The sequence below is a fragment of the Myotis daubentonii genome, chromosome X, assembly GCF_963259705.1.
Source record: "Myotis daubentonii chromosome X, mMyoDau2.1, whole genome shotgun sequence".
Taxonomy (NCBI): Eukaryota; Metazoa; Chordata; class Mammalia; order Chiroptera; family Vespertilionidae; genus Myotis; species Myotis daubentonii.
In genome coordinates this window covers 132,980,063-132,996,212 of record NC_081861.1, presented here as the reverse complement: position 1 = coordinate 132,996,212, position 16,150 = coordinate 132,980,063, and the positions used below count along the sequence as shown (strand labels likewise).

Sequence of the window (16,150 nt, the reverse complement as noted above, 5' to 3'; positions counted from 1 at the left end):
GATAAACAAGTGTTATATACCCATAAAATGGACAATTATTCAGTCATAAAAAGGAATCAAATACCTTTTAAATGCTATGTCATGGATGAACCTTAACAGTATGCTAAGTAAGTGAACAAAACCAGTAGAAAAAATACCATTGTATGATTCTATTTATATGAAATGTCCGAAATAGGCAAATCCATATAGACAGAAAGTAGATTAGTGTTTATCATGGAATGGGAGAAGACAAGACAAGGAGAGATTGATAAGTGAGGGTTTCTTTTTGGTGTGATGAAAATGTTCTAAAATTAGAGAGTGGTGATGGTTGTGCAACTCTGTGAATATACTAAAAACCATTGATGTGTATACTTTAAAAGGATAAATTTTATGGTATGTAAATTATATCTCAATAACTGTTCTAACAGATATAGCACTTTAGATAATTCAAGCAGTATAACTTTAAATATGTCAACTCAAACTTTTTAGATAGAAATGAAAATGCAAATGTTATGTAAAAAATTTTAAGCACAATTAGCCAAAGTAAAAATATAATTTTCTGAACTACTATATTCAGCATTTGTTATGCTGTTTTATTTCTTTTTCTTATTTTCTCTTTTTCATTGAATTTATTGGCTTGACATTAGTTAATAAAATTATATAGGTTTCAGGTGTACGATTCTGTAACATCATCTATACATTGTATTATGTATTCACCACCCCAAGTCAAAGCTCCTTCCATTATTATACTGTTTTATTTCTTGATTTAAATTGATGCTTTTGCAAATTTAATGCAGGATTCCTCTTAAAATGTGTCTGGAATGTCACAATTGAAAGAAGCTTTAAAAAATTAAGTATTTACAGAATGGCATGACAGAACAGATTATAATTATTAAACAGCTGGGTTTGATAACAGTTTATTATTGCAGATTCTGTCAATTCCTCACAATTACATAGATTGGAGGGCTTGAGAGAAAGGCAGAGAAGGTTAGGGTTAGAATGGAAATCTGGGTCCAGCTCACACCCATTATGAGGTGGCCTACTTCTCTTCCTTACTTCCCATTTCAGAAAGTTTTTCAGACTGGGAGTTTTATCAGAAACATAAGGCAAATGACTCTTCCCATAATATTGTGCAGTTATTCCCTGTTCAGTGCTGTTTGATTTAGTGTCTGGAAATCTTAGTAGTTGGGATTATTGATGGATTTGTGCAGAGGCCAAAACTCTGATGAGTGTATTTGAGAACATTAGAGTAATTGAATTTTGAATCTTTATGGACCATTGAAATCTGTAAGGGACAGTCACAGTGTAAATGCCTATAGGAATTAGACAATGTTAAGTATTATGCCATGGAAATATACATATTAACAAATTTTAGCCTAACCTATTTTCAGAAGACCTGAGTTAGCATCTACAGTAAAATTAATTGAGATAGAGAATGAAAAGAATTTAATTAAGTAACTGTTTTTTTCTTCAGCTGCTTTCAAAATTGTGAAATCCTGGCTCGGTCCAGAAGCAGTGAGTTTGTTGAAGTTTACAAATAAACATGAAGTCCAAGACTATGTCAGTGTAGAATACCTGCCTTCCCACATGGGTGGAACTGTAAGTACAGTACTTGAAACTTGTTCCTAAAATAAGACTGGGTCATGGCACATGAGCCTGTATTCTTTCCTCAAGGAAATAGGAAAAGCAGTGTCATAATATCCAAAGGAAGATCATAGATTCACCAAAATAATAAGCAGTGTTACATTTTTTTAAGTTTTCAAGTTGTTAGATTGCTATTTTTGAATGGGTCTTAACTGAAAAGTATTCAGTAAAAATGTATTCAGTATTTAGAAACAAGTATTCAGTAAAAGTCTTTCTACTGCTATCTCAGTCACCCCGTGCCCCTCCCCAGTTCCATAATTTATTATATTTATTTTCAGGAATCTGTATTGCCTATATAAGCAACTGTAGAATATATGTATAAGCAAATATAGTACATATACAATTCTTCCTTCTTCCCCTCTCTTTTAAACAAGTAGTATATTTATACACTACTGTGCATCCTGCTTTTTTCTTTACATGTCTCAGAGATAATTTCAAATCAATATGTGACAAGCTGTCTTACTCTAATTCCTGACTGCAAAATATTCCAGTGTCTAGAGATGAATCATAAATTATTTATTAATAACCATTAGGTATTAGTTTCTTTTTGATGTGTCTTTAGTTTGTTTCCATTTGTTTACTATTGAACAGTCTTTTTCATTTAAAAAATAATGTAGCCCAGCCAGCATAGCTCAGTGGTTGAGCATCGACCTATGAACTAGGAGGTCAACAGTTTGATTCCCAGTCAGGACGTATGCCTGGGTTGCAGGCTTGGTCCCCAGTGGGGGTGCGTGCAAGAGGCAGCCAACAATGATTCTCTCTCATCATTGATGCTTCTATCTATCTCTCCCTTTCCCTTCCTCTCAGAAATCAATAAAAAATATTAAAAAATAAATAAAAGATAATGTATACTATCAAGATTTTTTGCAAATGATTTTACTATTTACAAATAAGAGATCAGGAGTAATTAGGTAATTAGGAGTAATTAGGTGTTAAATTCTTAATACCACATAATAATGAAACATATTGTGATAATGACTTTATTTATAAACTGTAAATCCTATAGAAGTGGTATGCCTTGGGTTAACTTGATTGACAATATTTCTATTTGATTTTTATAATCTTCTTTGTATACTGCCTGCCTGGCAAAATTGTATTCAACCAGAACCAAGGGGATAGCAAGATGAAAAGTTTTGGTATGTCCATGTTTGTTTTCTTTGATTAAAAAAACTTGAACTAATATTTTTAATTTGAAGTTTGATGCTTTCCTATTCTGGGACTTCATATTTCATATTTTAACCTAGAAAAACCAGACTATGGTTCATTTCAAGTACAACCCTTAGTTAAAATGGTGATTTTATTGATTTGACATTTTTTAACATTTGCCCATAGAATTGTATCTTAAAATTAATAGCATTTAGTAAAATTTATTTTTCTTTTTAGAGGTATAAAAGGTTATTTTATTTCCCATTCTCTGATGTTAGTGGTATATTTCTTCAGGTTGTAGTCAAAATTGTCATTAGGACTACTAATATTTTTACATTTTTTTGTCTTCAAAAAGTAACACAGTTTTTAACAGAAAAGAATACCAAAGACTGAAAAGTATAACAGTACAGTGAAAAGTATGTCTTCCTCCAAGTTTCTCTCCTTCTGGAGATATTGTGTCCATTATACTATTTTACATAATGGTCACATGTTATATGTATTCTGTTGTGGTTTTTTTTTTAATATTTTTATTTATTTCAGAGAGAAAGGGAGAAGGAGAGAGAGAGAGAAATATCAATGATGAGAGAATCATTGATTGGCTGCCTCCTGCACACGCTCCCCACTAGGGATTGAGCCCACAACCTGGGCATGTGCCCTTGACCAGAATCGAACCTGGGACCTTCCAGTCAGCAGGCCGACGCTCCATCCATTGAGCCAAAGAAGCTAGGGCTGTTGTGGAGTTTTTTACATCATTTATTTTTAGGTTATACCATATTGATTCATAGAGGTCTACCTGACGCATTGACCATTGCAGGACATTCCATTGTGTGGATATAACATATTTAATCAGTTCTCTTTTGAAGGTACATTACTTATTTTCTAATCTTTTGCCATTACTAATAGTGCTGCAGTGACTATCCTTGTAAATAATTTTTCATGGGCAGGTGCGGCAGTATATATAGAAGATAAACTCCAGGAAATAATGTTAGGTCAATGGGTATATTTAGTGTTTAATTTTTATAGCTGTTGCCAATTTCCTCTGAAGAGATTGTGGTCATTTACCAATAATGTGTGAGAACATTTGAACCACATTTCTGACAATACCACATATATTGTTTTTGCCAGTTTCGGGTGAAAAATATTTCATTATAGTTTTAATTTGCATTTCTTTTATTGTCAGTGATGCTGAGCATGTTTTAATGACTTAAAAGGCAGCCTTCATTATTTTTCTGTGAACTGTATTATTCCTTTATTCCTTGTTCTCTTGGGTTATTCTTTCCTTGTTTACTTGTATATATTAATAAAAGCTGGTTTTTTATTCTATGTGTGGTGTACATTTTCCCAGTTTGTGGCCCTTTTTAAAAAGTTTTATTTTAGTGTGCTTAATTTTTATCAATATTTGCATGCCTTCTTATTTTTTGTGCTATGCTTAGAAAGGCTATTCCTGCTTAGTTTTTTTTTTTTATCCTCTTGTGTGTTGCTCTGGAGCTTATATGGTTTTAAAAAATAAATACACACACAGACTTGCAAACACACTTAATCTTTCATCCATCTGAAATTCTTTTTGGTGTAAAGTGTGAGCTAAAGATCCCGTTTGCTTGTTTTACAGATGGCTGGCCAATTGTCTCACACCACTGATTACTTTTTCCTTTTCTGGTTTGTTTTAAATTTCACTGTCTGATTCAGTCTATTTCCTTGGCCAAATGAATGGATTTCACCTTTACTAAGAGAATTCTTTTTCTACACATCCTTTAGCAAGCTGATCCAAAATTCTTTTCTTCTAGGATCCTTTCAAGTATAGCTATCCACCACTAGTAGATGATGACTTCCAGACACCATTGTGCGAAAATGGGCCTATTGCCAGTGAGGATGAAGCTTCGAGTAAGGAAGATACAGAAAGTGATGGCAAAGACATCTTGGAAACAATTTTTGGTGAAGAACAAACAGCTCTTCTGAAAAAGGTAATTTTAATAATAAGATGAAATTAAGTCAAAAGCTGTGGCCTAGCCCCAATTCTAATAGCTTGCTATGTGATTTTGGATAAGTCACAACTTCCTGTCCCTCTGCATCTTTGTATGTACAAAGAAAGAAGGATGGGATGGGGTGATTCCATACTTTTGTATAAAAATTGGCAAAATGCACTTGACGGTGTTATCTAAAATATTTTTATTTATCTGAAATAAAATAAAAACTTTACCTTCTTGATCTACTTCCTCTTTTTGTTTCATATTTTAGAAAGCACTTACTTGTCATCTTATAATCAAGGGCTTGATAAATACATTATAATTTAAAACAAATCCAAAGACTCTTAAGGGAGGGACCATGTTATATTTTCTATAATCACATTTATAGTAGGCACTCAATTGTATGTTAATGTAACATTAATATATATTAATTATATAATTTGGGTATAAAGCTACATTAAGGATTATAATTTGCATTGAATCAATGTAATGTTTACTTTTTGACCTATTGACCTGCCCAACCATCAAGTATGAAACTAAATTTCTTGATCTTTTCTTCATATTTTTTTAATCTTTAGATTAACCTAACTGAATCTACTTCCAAAGCAGAAGAAAATGAAAAAGTTGATTCCAAGACTAAAGCTTTCAAAAAACCATTGAGTGTATTTAAAGGGCCCTTATTACACATCAGGTAATAATGGAAGATTTTATTAGCTATGCTTTCATAACATATTTTGATCTTCAGGGAACTGCAAAGTAAGAAAACTTCTATACTATTTTTGAAACTGGCGAAATACAAAAATTAAGGGTTATCTGAAGACCTTGGTTTCCAGACATAATGGATAGTTTTAGCTACCTTTTTGTTATGTTCCATTCGGTGTGTTTAAAAGGCCCTCATATCTTATCAGGTAATAAGAGTGCATATTCATATATTAACAGTAAATCTGAATGACATGTATTTTTCTCATTGTACTGATACTGTTAGACTTTGCACAAGTTCAAAGATTCCAGAAACAACATTGAAATGTAGGTGTTTATCCCTTTGACCTTCCAAAAGCTAAAGCTGAACCGGAAAAATAGTTTTATTAAAGCTAAATTCAGCCCATCTCTTGTTTCTAGGTTGTGCAATTCAAAAGATTCAGGATTGTTTCTTTATCTTTATGCAAAGACCTCTTTCTCTCTAATGATGCTTCTTGGTTGGTAAATCTATTTAGCCTTATATTAATGTTGCTATACCATCTTTCTTTAGTGATGACCTAATATATTATTTTCTATGCCTTTACTTGAAACCTTTCAATGTAATTGTTTTAGTTATGTCTGTTATGAACAATGCAGCCAAAGTTTTAAAAAATTGAATCTGAGATTCTCAAACTGACAAGATTAGTTTGTTTACACTTATTATGATTACTATTATATTTGGATTTGTCATGTCTGTATGTATGTGAGAGAAACAGAAACACACGTGAATGTTCAGTTTACCATGTTTTTTCTTTGCCATTTTACCTCTTTGAAGTTTGTTTCCCATTTTTCCCTCTACTGGTTTGGAAGTTACTCCATTTTTGTTCACTAGAGGCCTGTCAAAACCATAGGTTATAAATATTTATATTTATATTTGTAATATCAAGGCTTATAAATATCACTAGAGGCCCGATGCACAAAATTTGTGCAAGGGGCTTGGCCCTGATAGCCACGGCGGCTTGCCTCAGCCCTCACAGTTGCGGGGGCTGTCCGGTCTAATTAGCATATTACGCTTTTAATATTATAGATGGTATGGCCGGAAGAGCTCATTAGGGAGAAAGCCTAAGTGGGACTTGGGTCTCTGCCATTACCTGCCTCTGTCCCAGGAAAGTCACAGGGCTTCCACATACACCCAAGGACCCAGCCTATGTCTGCCTCCCTAGAGCTTCTCACAATTTCTGTGCTGGTTTCTGAGAGCAGTTCTGAGATCCAAAACCTTCTGTCTTTTCTGTGGCATACTTCAGTTTGAGTCCGAAAAGGAAACCAACAGCCCTGATCATTTACCGTCTTATCCAAAGCTGGGCAAAGCCCTACTGGGAGAGCACTTCCTTAAAAATGTATGTTCTCGCCCTAACCGGTTTGGCTCAGTGGATAGAGCATCGGCCTGCTGACTGAAGGGTCCCAGGTTCGATTCCGGCCAAGGGCATGTACTTTGGTTGTGGGCACATCCCCGGTATGGGGTGTGCAGGATGCAGCTGATCGATGTTTCTAACTCTCTATCCCTCTCCCTTCCTCTGTAAAAAATCAATTAAAAAAATTTTTAAAAAATGTATGTTCTCTAAATGAATAAACATCTCTGATGTGAAGACATTCCTGTCATAACATGAATCTATTTAAAGGTGCAGCTCTACGTCAAGAGCTATCTGAAGAATTCACATTTTTATCTAAAACAAAAACAAAAATACTGTCCTTCCCATTGTTTGGAGGCACCTGATCTAGTTTGGACAAGTTTGCTGAAGTGTTTGTGTTTTCATTTTAGGTCACGGGCATTACAGTAGCCAAGAACAGTAAAATTTGTATTTTGAAGCTCTCTGACTTTACTGTTTGACAAGTTCTTCCTGCACTTCTCACCCTAGATTTTATTTGTGTTTATTTTTTTTCTTCCCTATTACACAGAAAAGGCCTTTATTAGTAAGAAATTATTCTGTTACTTGAATACATCTCTAATGATCTTTCTTTTGAAGTTATGCTCTTCTCTGTTGGTATATAAAAATATGCTCCACTCTAATCTGTTGTAATTAGATGAAGTTGAAGCAGCAATTCCGTCATTGCTTTGATTATTGTCTGTAACCTTCCAAAGAGTTCAAGTAAGTGTACCTTAAGTTGGAGCTGATTATAGGACTAATTCAGAATCTAATTCTGTGTTTCTTCCTATTTTGCCTTTTTTTTCCCCTATTTTGCTTTTGATCTTGGGGAAACCATAGGAATTTTTAAATAGCAGGCATTTGATTAATAAGATTAAAATACAAAATATATTAGGTCATTTTGTAATCTTGTCTTTTTTGATAAAACTTATTTATGCAAATGAGCATAAAATATTAACCAAATTTTTTTCTTCAAGTTAGATTAGATTGTCATTTATTTTGAGTAATATAGATGTCTTATGTTTTTGTCATTACTTAGCCCAGCAGAAGAACTGTATTTTGGAAGTACAGAATCTGGAGAGAAGAAAACTTTAATAGTGTTGACAAATGTAACTAAAAACATAGTGGCATTTAAGGTAAATTTCTGAAATATAGGATAAAGTATGTGTGAAAATTTGACATGGAAAGTGATTTTAGACAATATTAATTGAAAGATTGGTAATTTTGAACTTACACAATGGTTGTATTTATGATCTTTTTAGGTATGTGATACTGCCTTAGCTTATCTAAAATTTTTCCTGGGATCTGTATTTCAATCTTTTATTTACAATAATAGGCTAATGCCCAAATCAATTCCAGGGTTTAACATTTGTTGTAAATAAAAAACCCCAAGGAAATCACTCTTCATTATATGAATAGTTCTTAATAATAGTTCTTAAAATTATAAAATCAAATGTGCATTTTCTCCCAAGTATAGTATATGCAGGAATATTAGTTTATACTGGATACTAATCTGATATTGAGCATTTAGTGTCACAAGACTGAGTTCACCACATCCCATATTGTAGGTATTACTTCCTTAAGTCCTCTATTTATTTAAATTTAACCATTAGGATGTCTGGATGTCCTTTGATTATCAGCTGTTGTGTTTTTTTTTTTTTAATTTTTGAACACTATTGTAACATGTGGATTCAGGTTTTTGAATTTGTGTTAATTCAGGTGAAAGATATATTTTATGCATAATCATCAAAGCTTATTTCATAAATTTTGGTTATTGATTAACTGCTAATTTTGTTAAAAGTCCCTTTTAAGCCATTTCCCCAAAAAGCATAGAGTTTATTATGTGACAACTGTATTGATAAACAGGTGAGAACAACTGCTCCGGAAAAATACAGAGTCAAGCCTAGTAACAGCAGCTGTGACCCTGGAGCAACAATTGATATAGTTGTGTCTCCACACGGGGGTAAGTTGTCATATGATAGCCATTGCACTGTAGGCACCTGTTTTCCCACATGTAAAATGAAATGGGCAAATGGGTCTCCCAAGTCCTTCCCAGCGTTAAATAATTTTCACTTGTTTTTTAATGAATAAAATTGTTTCAGCTGATACCAGTTGAAATGAATTTCAAAAACGAACTCATTTTTAGAACTTTTTCCCTTTTTTACGGTAGTTCCATATCCCTATTTTCCTTACTTTTTTCTAGAATAACACCTTAAGCCACACACCTAAACTTTGGTAAAGATTCCTGTTCAAATATTTTGCCCTTTTGAACACAGGCTTTGCAGTCTCTGCCCAAGACCGGTTTCTGATAATGGCTGCAGAAATGGAACAGACATCTGGCACAGGCCCAGCAGAACTGGCTCAGTTCTGGAAAGAAGTTCCCAGGAACAAAGTGATGGAGCACAGGTATGCTTTTACTCACAGGCATTCAAATGTGGTGGGAAAGATCAGAAAAAGACATGTGCCTACGTGGGCTAGGCAGGCATGCCTTCTAGTGCTTGGCAGACATTGAGGCATCTAGTGTGGGCCCTGAGTTCTGTGAGGCTGTGGGGGTGCCCAGGTGAATGAGACCCGGAGTTTCTCAAGATGGTTGCTAATAGCAGACAGACACTAGTTTTTCCGGCCAGTCACAAGAATGTGGATGTGTCAACGCACAGATATTGTCTGATAACTTCAGTATAATCATGGGTGGGAAGAGTGTGATTTAGCAGTTAGTCATGGTCCCTGTGATTAGGGACTGAATGGCCACTGATCTTTTTCAACTCTTCTCTAAATTTGATAGATATCTTCTGAAAGTAGAGGGAAAGAGAGCCTTATCATTTCATCTTGATAAGAAAGTCCCTAAGGCTAGGGACTTTGCCATACTATTTCCTGTCCTTTCAATTTGGTCTTTCCATAGATACCAATAAGAAAATTGTTTAGGAAGAGAGCGGTCTAAAATTTTTTTCAAACATGGATGGTTTTACATTTCATAGGATCTATCACCTGGCCACTGATCAGTAGGATCTTATATTAATCTCAATGGCGCATGAGATTAATATAAGTCTTTTTATGGTTTAACCATGGATGCAAGAGGTATCCCAAAAGAGGGTTCAAAAAATGCAGTCCTCACAAGTTCAAAAAGTTCACTTGCAGAGTTAGCTATATTAAGAAAGCAAAAATCTTCATTGTCTCAGGCAGTAAAATAGTATAGTGCAAGCACGTCTCTGGTTTCCCACAAGAAATGTGAGATGCCTCCAATCACAGACTCACTAATCTCTGACACCAGGCAGGTGCTACTGGAATGGGACTTTTCTAGCACTTAGGAGACAATGAAGGTTGAGACAACAAATGTCCCTTATAGACCAGGGCCCCTTATGATAAACTTCCATGGGAGCTGGCACAGTCGGACAAAGAGAATGCCGCTTGTCACTTTGTGTCTCTGATCCCCAAGCCTATTCAGCTGGTCACCAGATGCATGCATGTCTCCAGAGAGAATATCCTTAATTGGTCACAAAGCCAAACTCTCAAGACATAGAACAAGACAAAAGGAAAACTTCATTGGGCACATGGTTCTTCTCCTTATGACAAATGACACAAAAGAAAACAATGACTGTCTCTGGGAGGGAAAAGGATCAATAGAAAACAAGAGTACTGCTCTGGCCAGTGTGGGTCAGTGGTTAGAGTGTGGGCCCATGCACCAAAGGGTCAAGGGTTCAATTCCTGGTCAAGGGCACCTGGGTTGTGAGTCGCTCCCCGCCCCCAGTTGGAGTGTGTGTGGGAGGCAACCAATGGATCTCTCTCTCTCTCTCTCTCTCTCTCTCTCTCTCTCTTTCTCTCTTTCTCCCTCCCTCCCTCCACCCCTCCACTCACTCTGAAAAGCAATGGAAAAAAAACATATTCAGGGAGGATTAACAATAACAAAAAAGAAAATAAGAGTATGCAACAAAACTCTCTACCAAAACCACTATACCAATACCAAAGGAACTAATTCACACAAATATTTCTCTTTCTAATCTAAATTTGGAAAGGAGGGGACAAGGGCTTTCCCTTCTCAGTCTGGTGCTAGAGTGAGATCCAGGAGAGCTGACTTTTTAAAGAATTCTTACCCTTTGCCAGCTTCTGCCAGTTTCCAGGATCCAACCTGCAGGCTCCCAAATGAGTATGGTGTCTCAGCAGGTCCCATAGTGGGTCACCATACTGTAGGAAAAAGAAAAGTAATTTTGCTTTACCTTTCTAGGTTCTTGGCTGAGACCACCCCCACCCCCACAATGGAAGACAGACAACAGGAGAAAAACAAACAGAAGTTTAATATATGTAAACTAGAGGCCTGATGCACGAAATCCATGCAAGGGGTTCGCGGCCCCCCCCCCCCCACCACCACCATGGCATCTGCCCACTCTGCCTCGGGCCCCTGCCAATGCGGCTTCATCCGGAAGGTCCTCCAGAAGGACCTCTGGTCTAATTAGCATATTATACTTTTATTATAGATCCTCCTGTGTGCATAGGAGGGATCCAGAAAACAATAAAACACCCCCCAAATGGCCCAGGCCACCACCTTAAATACCATCAACAGTTAAGATGATGTTGGTTAAAGGATCCAGCTATGGGAGGTTATGAGGAAAAGCACAGGAAACAAGGATAAGACTATTATGTAGATTTAGGTCAATGCCTTCTCCATTGATAAAAGTTTACAGATTTAGTCTTCTTCCTGGTACAGAGAGGGAGGCACCCTTACAAATGGAGATTCCCTTGTAAATGTAACTCTTTCTTACAAAGGGGTAACTTCTTTGTTTTCAGAGCTTTTCCGGTGTCTGCTGTTTTTTTGTATTTTTTTTTAATGAGGTTAAGATAATATTTGTGCCAAATTATGTCCCCTTCAAAGATAAATACACTGCTACCTTAGGTAAATCAGGGTAGAGGAATGAGTATTTTTACCTGTGTTACATATACTTCTGTGGGTTTTTAAAAATTTTATATTTTACTTTTATTTTTAAAAATTAATTTTAAGAAGTTATGTTTCCTTTGGATTTTCATAGGTTAAGATGCCATATTGTTGAGAGCAGTAAACCAACCAGTCTTACATTAAAAGACGGTGCTTTTAACATGTCAGATAAAACCAGTGAAGATATGTGTCTACAAGTAAGTGCTCATTCTTCCTAACTAAAACAATGTTGTTAATGCTAATTAACATTAGAAATCCATTTTTTCCCACTGACATAAGGAAAACCTTTGGCATAGACACAACAGAAATGCTCTCTTCTTTGTAAAGGGAAACCAAATCACAAATGGTAAGCTGCGAGTTACTTTTGGAAGTCTACTAACTTTTAAAGCTCTGGCCATTTTTTTTCAAAGATTTTTTATTGATTTTTAGAGAGGGAAAGAGAGAAACATTGATGACAGAGAAACATCAATCGGCTACCTCCTGCAAGAGAGATCAAGCCCGAAACCCGGGCATGTGCCCTGACCAGGAAGCTAAGCAGCAGCCCATTAGTGCATGGGATGACATCCAGCCAATTGAGCCATACAAGCCAGGGCAAAGTTCTGGCCGTTTCAATTTGAACTAGGAACCATATCACAAAGTGCATGGTGCTTTGGGATGTAATCAAAGAATTCTGTCTCACAGAAGAGATACCATGCAGTGCATTACTGGTAAATTTTAAAAAAGAGGACGGAATACTCTTTCTGAGTAGCTGCTTCTGCTACTTCCAGGGAGTGATTACTTTGCTCCTTTCTCAACTAGAAATTAGACCTTTTCAAAACAAGAGTAAGCCAATGCACGTCTGTCACCAAATGAATCTAATTCCTCATTGCATTTCCAGCTACCAGCCTTGCAGAATAAATGGACCCATCCTGTAAATGTATTGGTTTCTAATATTCCTGTTTGTCGTTCACGTGATTAATGTACAGTTTTATTAATACAAATCTTTCATCCTTTTTTCCCTGTTTAGCTCAATCGTTTACTAGAAAGCAATAGAAAGCTTGAAGACCAAGTTCAGCGTTGTATCTGGTTCCAGCAGCTGCTGCTTTCCTTAACAGTGCTCTTGCTTGCTTTTGTCATCTCTTTCTTCTATTTGTTATACAGCCAAAGAAGTGGTGCTTGGTAGGAAACATGACTGTTTCATCCATTAGTTGGAAAAAGTAAAACCCAGAACTTCTCCACCATGCTACTAACAGTGTCACACATCTGTGCTTCCTAAAAGGAAATGTGCAACACTTAAAGGGGAACAGATACACATCTTGAAAACAAACTGTTAGAATAAAGAAACACTTAAGAAATTGATGAGATTATAGCTGGTTAGTATAATATGTAAAAGCATATTTGTTGTGTAAATTAATAGTTTAGATATAACTTATTTTTTTCTTTTGATTTTAATACTTTTAAAGCTTAAGTTTTATCTTATGTATATGTTAGCAGAACTGAAAATTATAACATGCTTTGTTGCGGCCAAAAGAATGAAATCTGATTTTTTTATGACATGATTATTATAGCTGAGCCAACTTATTAGCTTTTTTATACTGTATATATAGAACATGTATATTGAAACAAAACATACAGAGTAATTTCTGTAATCATGACTTTGTAATTTTGAGAGTTACTTCTGAAGATGTTAGTCAATATTCTTTTGGAATGTAAAACTACTTAATGCCAAGCCACCTTTTGCCTTTCTTTTCTGTCTTCCTTAACAGCCTGCATTTTATTAGTCTCAGACTTTTTTCTTTTCTTTTTAAAAAATATATATTTTTAATGATTTCAGAGAGGGAGGCAGAAGGTGAGAGAGATAGAAACATCAATGAAGAGAATCATTGATCAGCTGCCTCCTGCATGCCCCTGCACTGGGGATTGAGCCCGCAACCCGCGCATGTGCCCTTAACCAGAATGGAACCCGGGACTCTTCAGTCCGCAGGCTGATGCTCTTATCTACCGAGCCAAACCGGCTAGGGCCAGACTTTTTCTTAAACATGTTTTTACCAATTTTAGAGAGAGAGGAAGGGAGAGGTAGAGAGAAAACATCGATGTGAGAGACAAACATCAATTGGCTGCCTCCTTCTGGGGAAGGAGCCCACAACCCAGGCATGTGCCATGACCAAGAATCGAACTAACAATCTCTTGGTGCATGGGACGATGCCCAACCAATTGAGCCACACTGGCCAGGGCTGGGATTTTTTTCTGAACACTCTCCTTTAGATAGAATTTCAAAAACTAAGTTCGGTTGGATTTTCTTTTAATTCTGTTGGTGATGTCCAGAGGGAAAATCTCTTCAGTTCCATTTTCCAGTCTTTTTTATGCCATTTTCATGTTGCTCACTATGGCTGTACCCTCACCCCTTTGCTTCATTTGTTATAAAATCCTGGTCATCTATTGCGCCGTCTTCACCCTCTTTCCTTAAAAGAGTTAGATAAAATCTTTTGCAGAGTTAGTTTTTGAGATAAATAGCAATAGAATTCGTTTACATTTCAGTTCCTTGTTCAAGTCAGCCATAAAAAGGGAACTTGACAAAAGACTGGAGTATCTCTAAGCATGAAAAAAAAAGCAAAACTCAAGTGTCAGCTCTTCACTTTACAAGTATAAAACAACTCGTGATGAGCTGTAAAACCTTCAGACCAGGGCTAAGTTACTTGCCTGATTCTCTGCCTTGTCCCAGTAATAACCAGGCGGTTCTTAAATTCCTAAAAAGAAGCACCTTGCTATTAAATTAGTTTGTCCTCATTAATATCACCAGTTTCAGTCCATGTTGGTTCACATGTAAATCTACTTTATATGAAAGAAAAAAATAGCCTGCCTGTAAAATAAATTGTGAGTCTTCATTGAGTCATGTTTGGAGATTTTTTTTTATTCTGAGGTGTAGTGTTGATAGTTTTCATCTGTAGAAGTTGATGATTCCAAGACTGAGTTATGAAGAGCCATATACTAGAGTCCTTAAAAGGACACTGGTCTGATACTCTGTCTTAATTTGGGTTTTTCTGTTTCAGTTTGCCAACTCCAGACGTGAAAGTGACTGCAGTCCACCCTAAGTACTATCCATAGTATCCCCCTGTGTTTGTGCACAGCGGTTTTCTCTTATATGTTAGATTTCTGGCTTTAATATAATCAAATACCAAAATGTATGCTTTTTGTTCCTCAGCAAATAAACGAGGAAATAATTAGTCAAAATTGGAAATATACTATCTTAACAGTCTTCCTTTAATTTTTCATATAAAAATTCCATTGATTCACTAAAATGTTCTTCCTTAATGTCTGGTCAGTTGAATTTAATAACATATCTTATTAACATTTGTGTGTCTGTTAAATGTGACTAGCAATATTACTGAAAAGTTACCATAAAATCAAAGGCATTAAACTTGTGTACATGTCTTGATTAATCACTGTTTTTTTTAGATTAATCACTGTTTTTACATATGATTTTATTCTGTCTTGATTTTATTTAATCACATTTGTATGATTATTTTTGGTACTCTATAATTATTTTATTTTGAATCATGTCATTACTTTTTCATGACCAAATTACCAAGAACCAACATATATGTAGATTTAGATTGTTTTCACTTGATGGAAATGAATAGATTTTTGCATGAAAACATTGAGATATCATTAGTTTGATCTGCAAGTTGCCTAAAAATGCAATTGCTGGTAAACCTAGCCTCAAATTTCATAATGATAGCATACCTTTTTATATATTGCCACTAATTTTGACTGGATTTAATAGCACTTTATTGTACAATTGCAAAAAAATATATTCCTAGAATTGTTGCCAGTGTAATTTCTCTAATGTTCTGGTGCTTTTCATATATTTTCAGTATTTTATTACTATACTGGTATTTTCTTTGTATGAATTGATCAAAGAACATGTTTTCTATTTTAATATGTTTTAGAAAAATAACTACATTTATGAAATAAATATCATCAGGAAAAAAATCTCTGGTCTCTAATTGATAAAGCATCTTAAAACCAATGTTCAGGCTCACTCTGATCTTTTAAAGGTCACATTAATTTCTTTTGCACTACTTTTGCATTTTTATAAGGACATCCCTGCAAACTTCCAAAGATGCACGTGTTTTATCAGGTGACCTGTCCTTACTGTGTTCCTTTTCATGGCCCCATGTCAGGGTCTGGCTTCTCTTCACTGGAGCTCTCTTTTCCTCCGACTTAGCATTGGAATCACTGTCACACAGGGGGGCTCCATGGTGAGACCTATCACCAGAGCTACTCCATTTCCCCCCGCTATCCCTATCTCCACCCGCATACCTTCCTGTCTGACTATTGAGCACATACATGGAAGGCAGTCCTTGTGAGGAGGTCCTGGTGCAATGGGCATAGATATGGGTATGGTTGAG

General features: G+C 35.6%; 1 protein-coding gene across 2 annotated transcripts in view; it reads left to right on the top strand.

Moving 5' to 3' along the window:
• Positions 1-15,566, top strand: part of MOSPD2 (motile sperm domain containing 2) — a 42,016-nt gene extending 26,450 nt beyond the window's left edge. The window contains exons 8-15 of one of the 2 annotated variants that reach the window (XM_059680177.1): positions 1,454-1,578; positions 4,554-4,730; positions 5,312-5,424; positions 7,875-7,971; positions 8,702-8,798; positions 9,112-9,241; positions 11,854-11,956; positions 14,789-15,566. In XM_059680177.1, the coding sequence (XP_059536160.1) occupies positions 1,454-1,578; positions 4,554-4,730; positions 5,312-5,424; positions 7,875-7,971; positions 8,702-8,798; positions 9,112-9,241; positions 11,854-11,956; positions 14,789-14,830 (884 nt within the window). In that variant the 3' untranslated portion in view covers positions 14,831-15,566. Of the gene's footprint in view, positions 1-1,453; positions 1,579-4,553; positions 4,731-5,311; positions 5,425-7,874; positions 7,972-8,701; positions 8,799-9,111; positions 9,242-11,853; positions 11,957-12,765; positions 13,533-14,788 lie in introns of those variants that run through there. The other variant, XM_059680176.1, reaches the window with a different exon arrangement.
• The last annotated feature ends 584 nt before the right edge of the window (positions 15,567-16,150 follow it).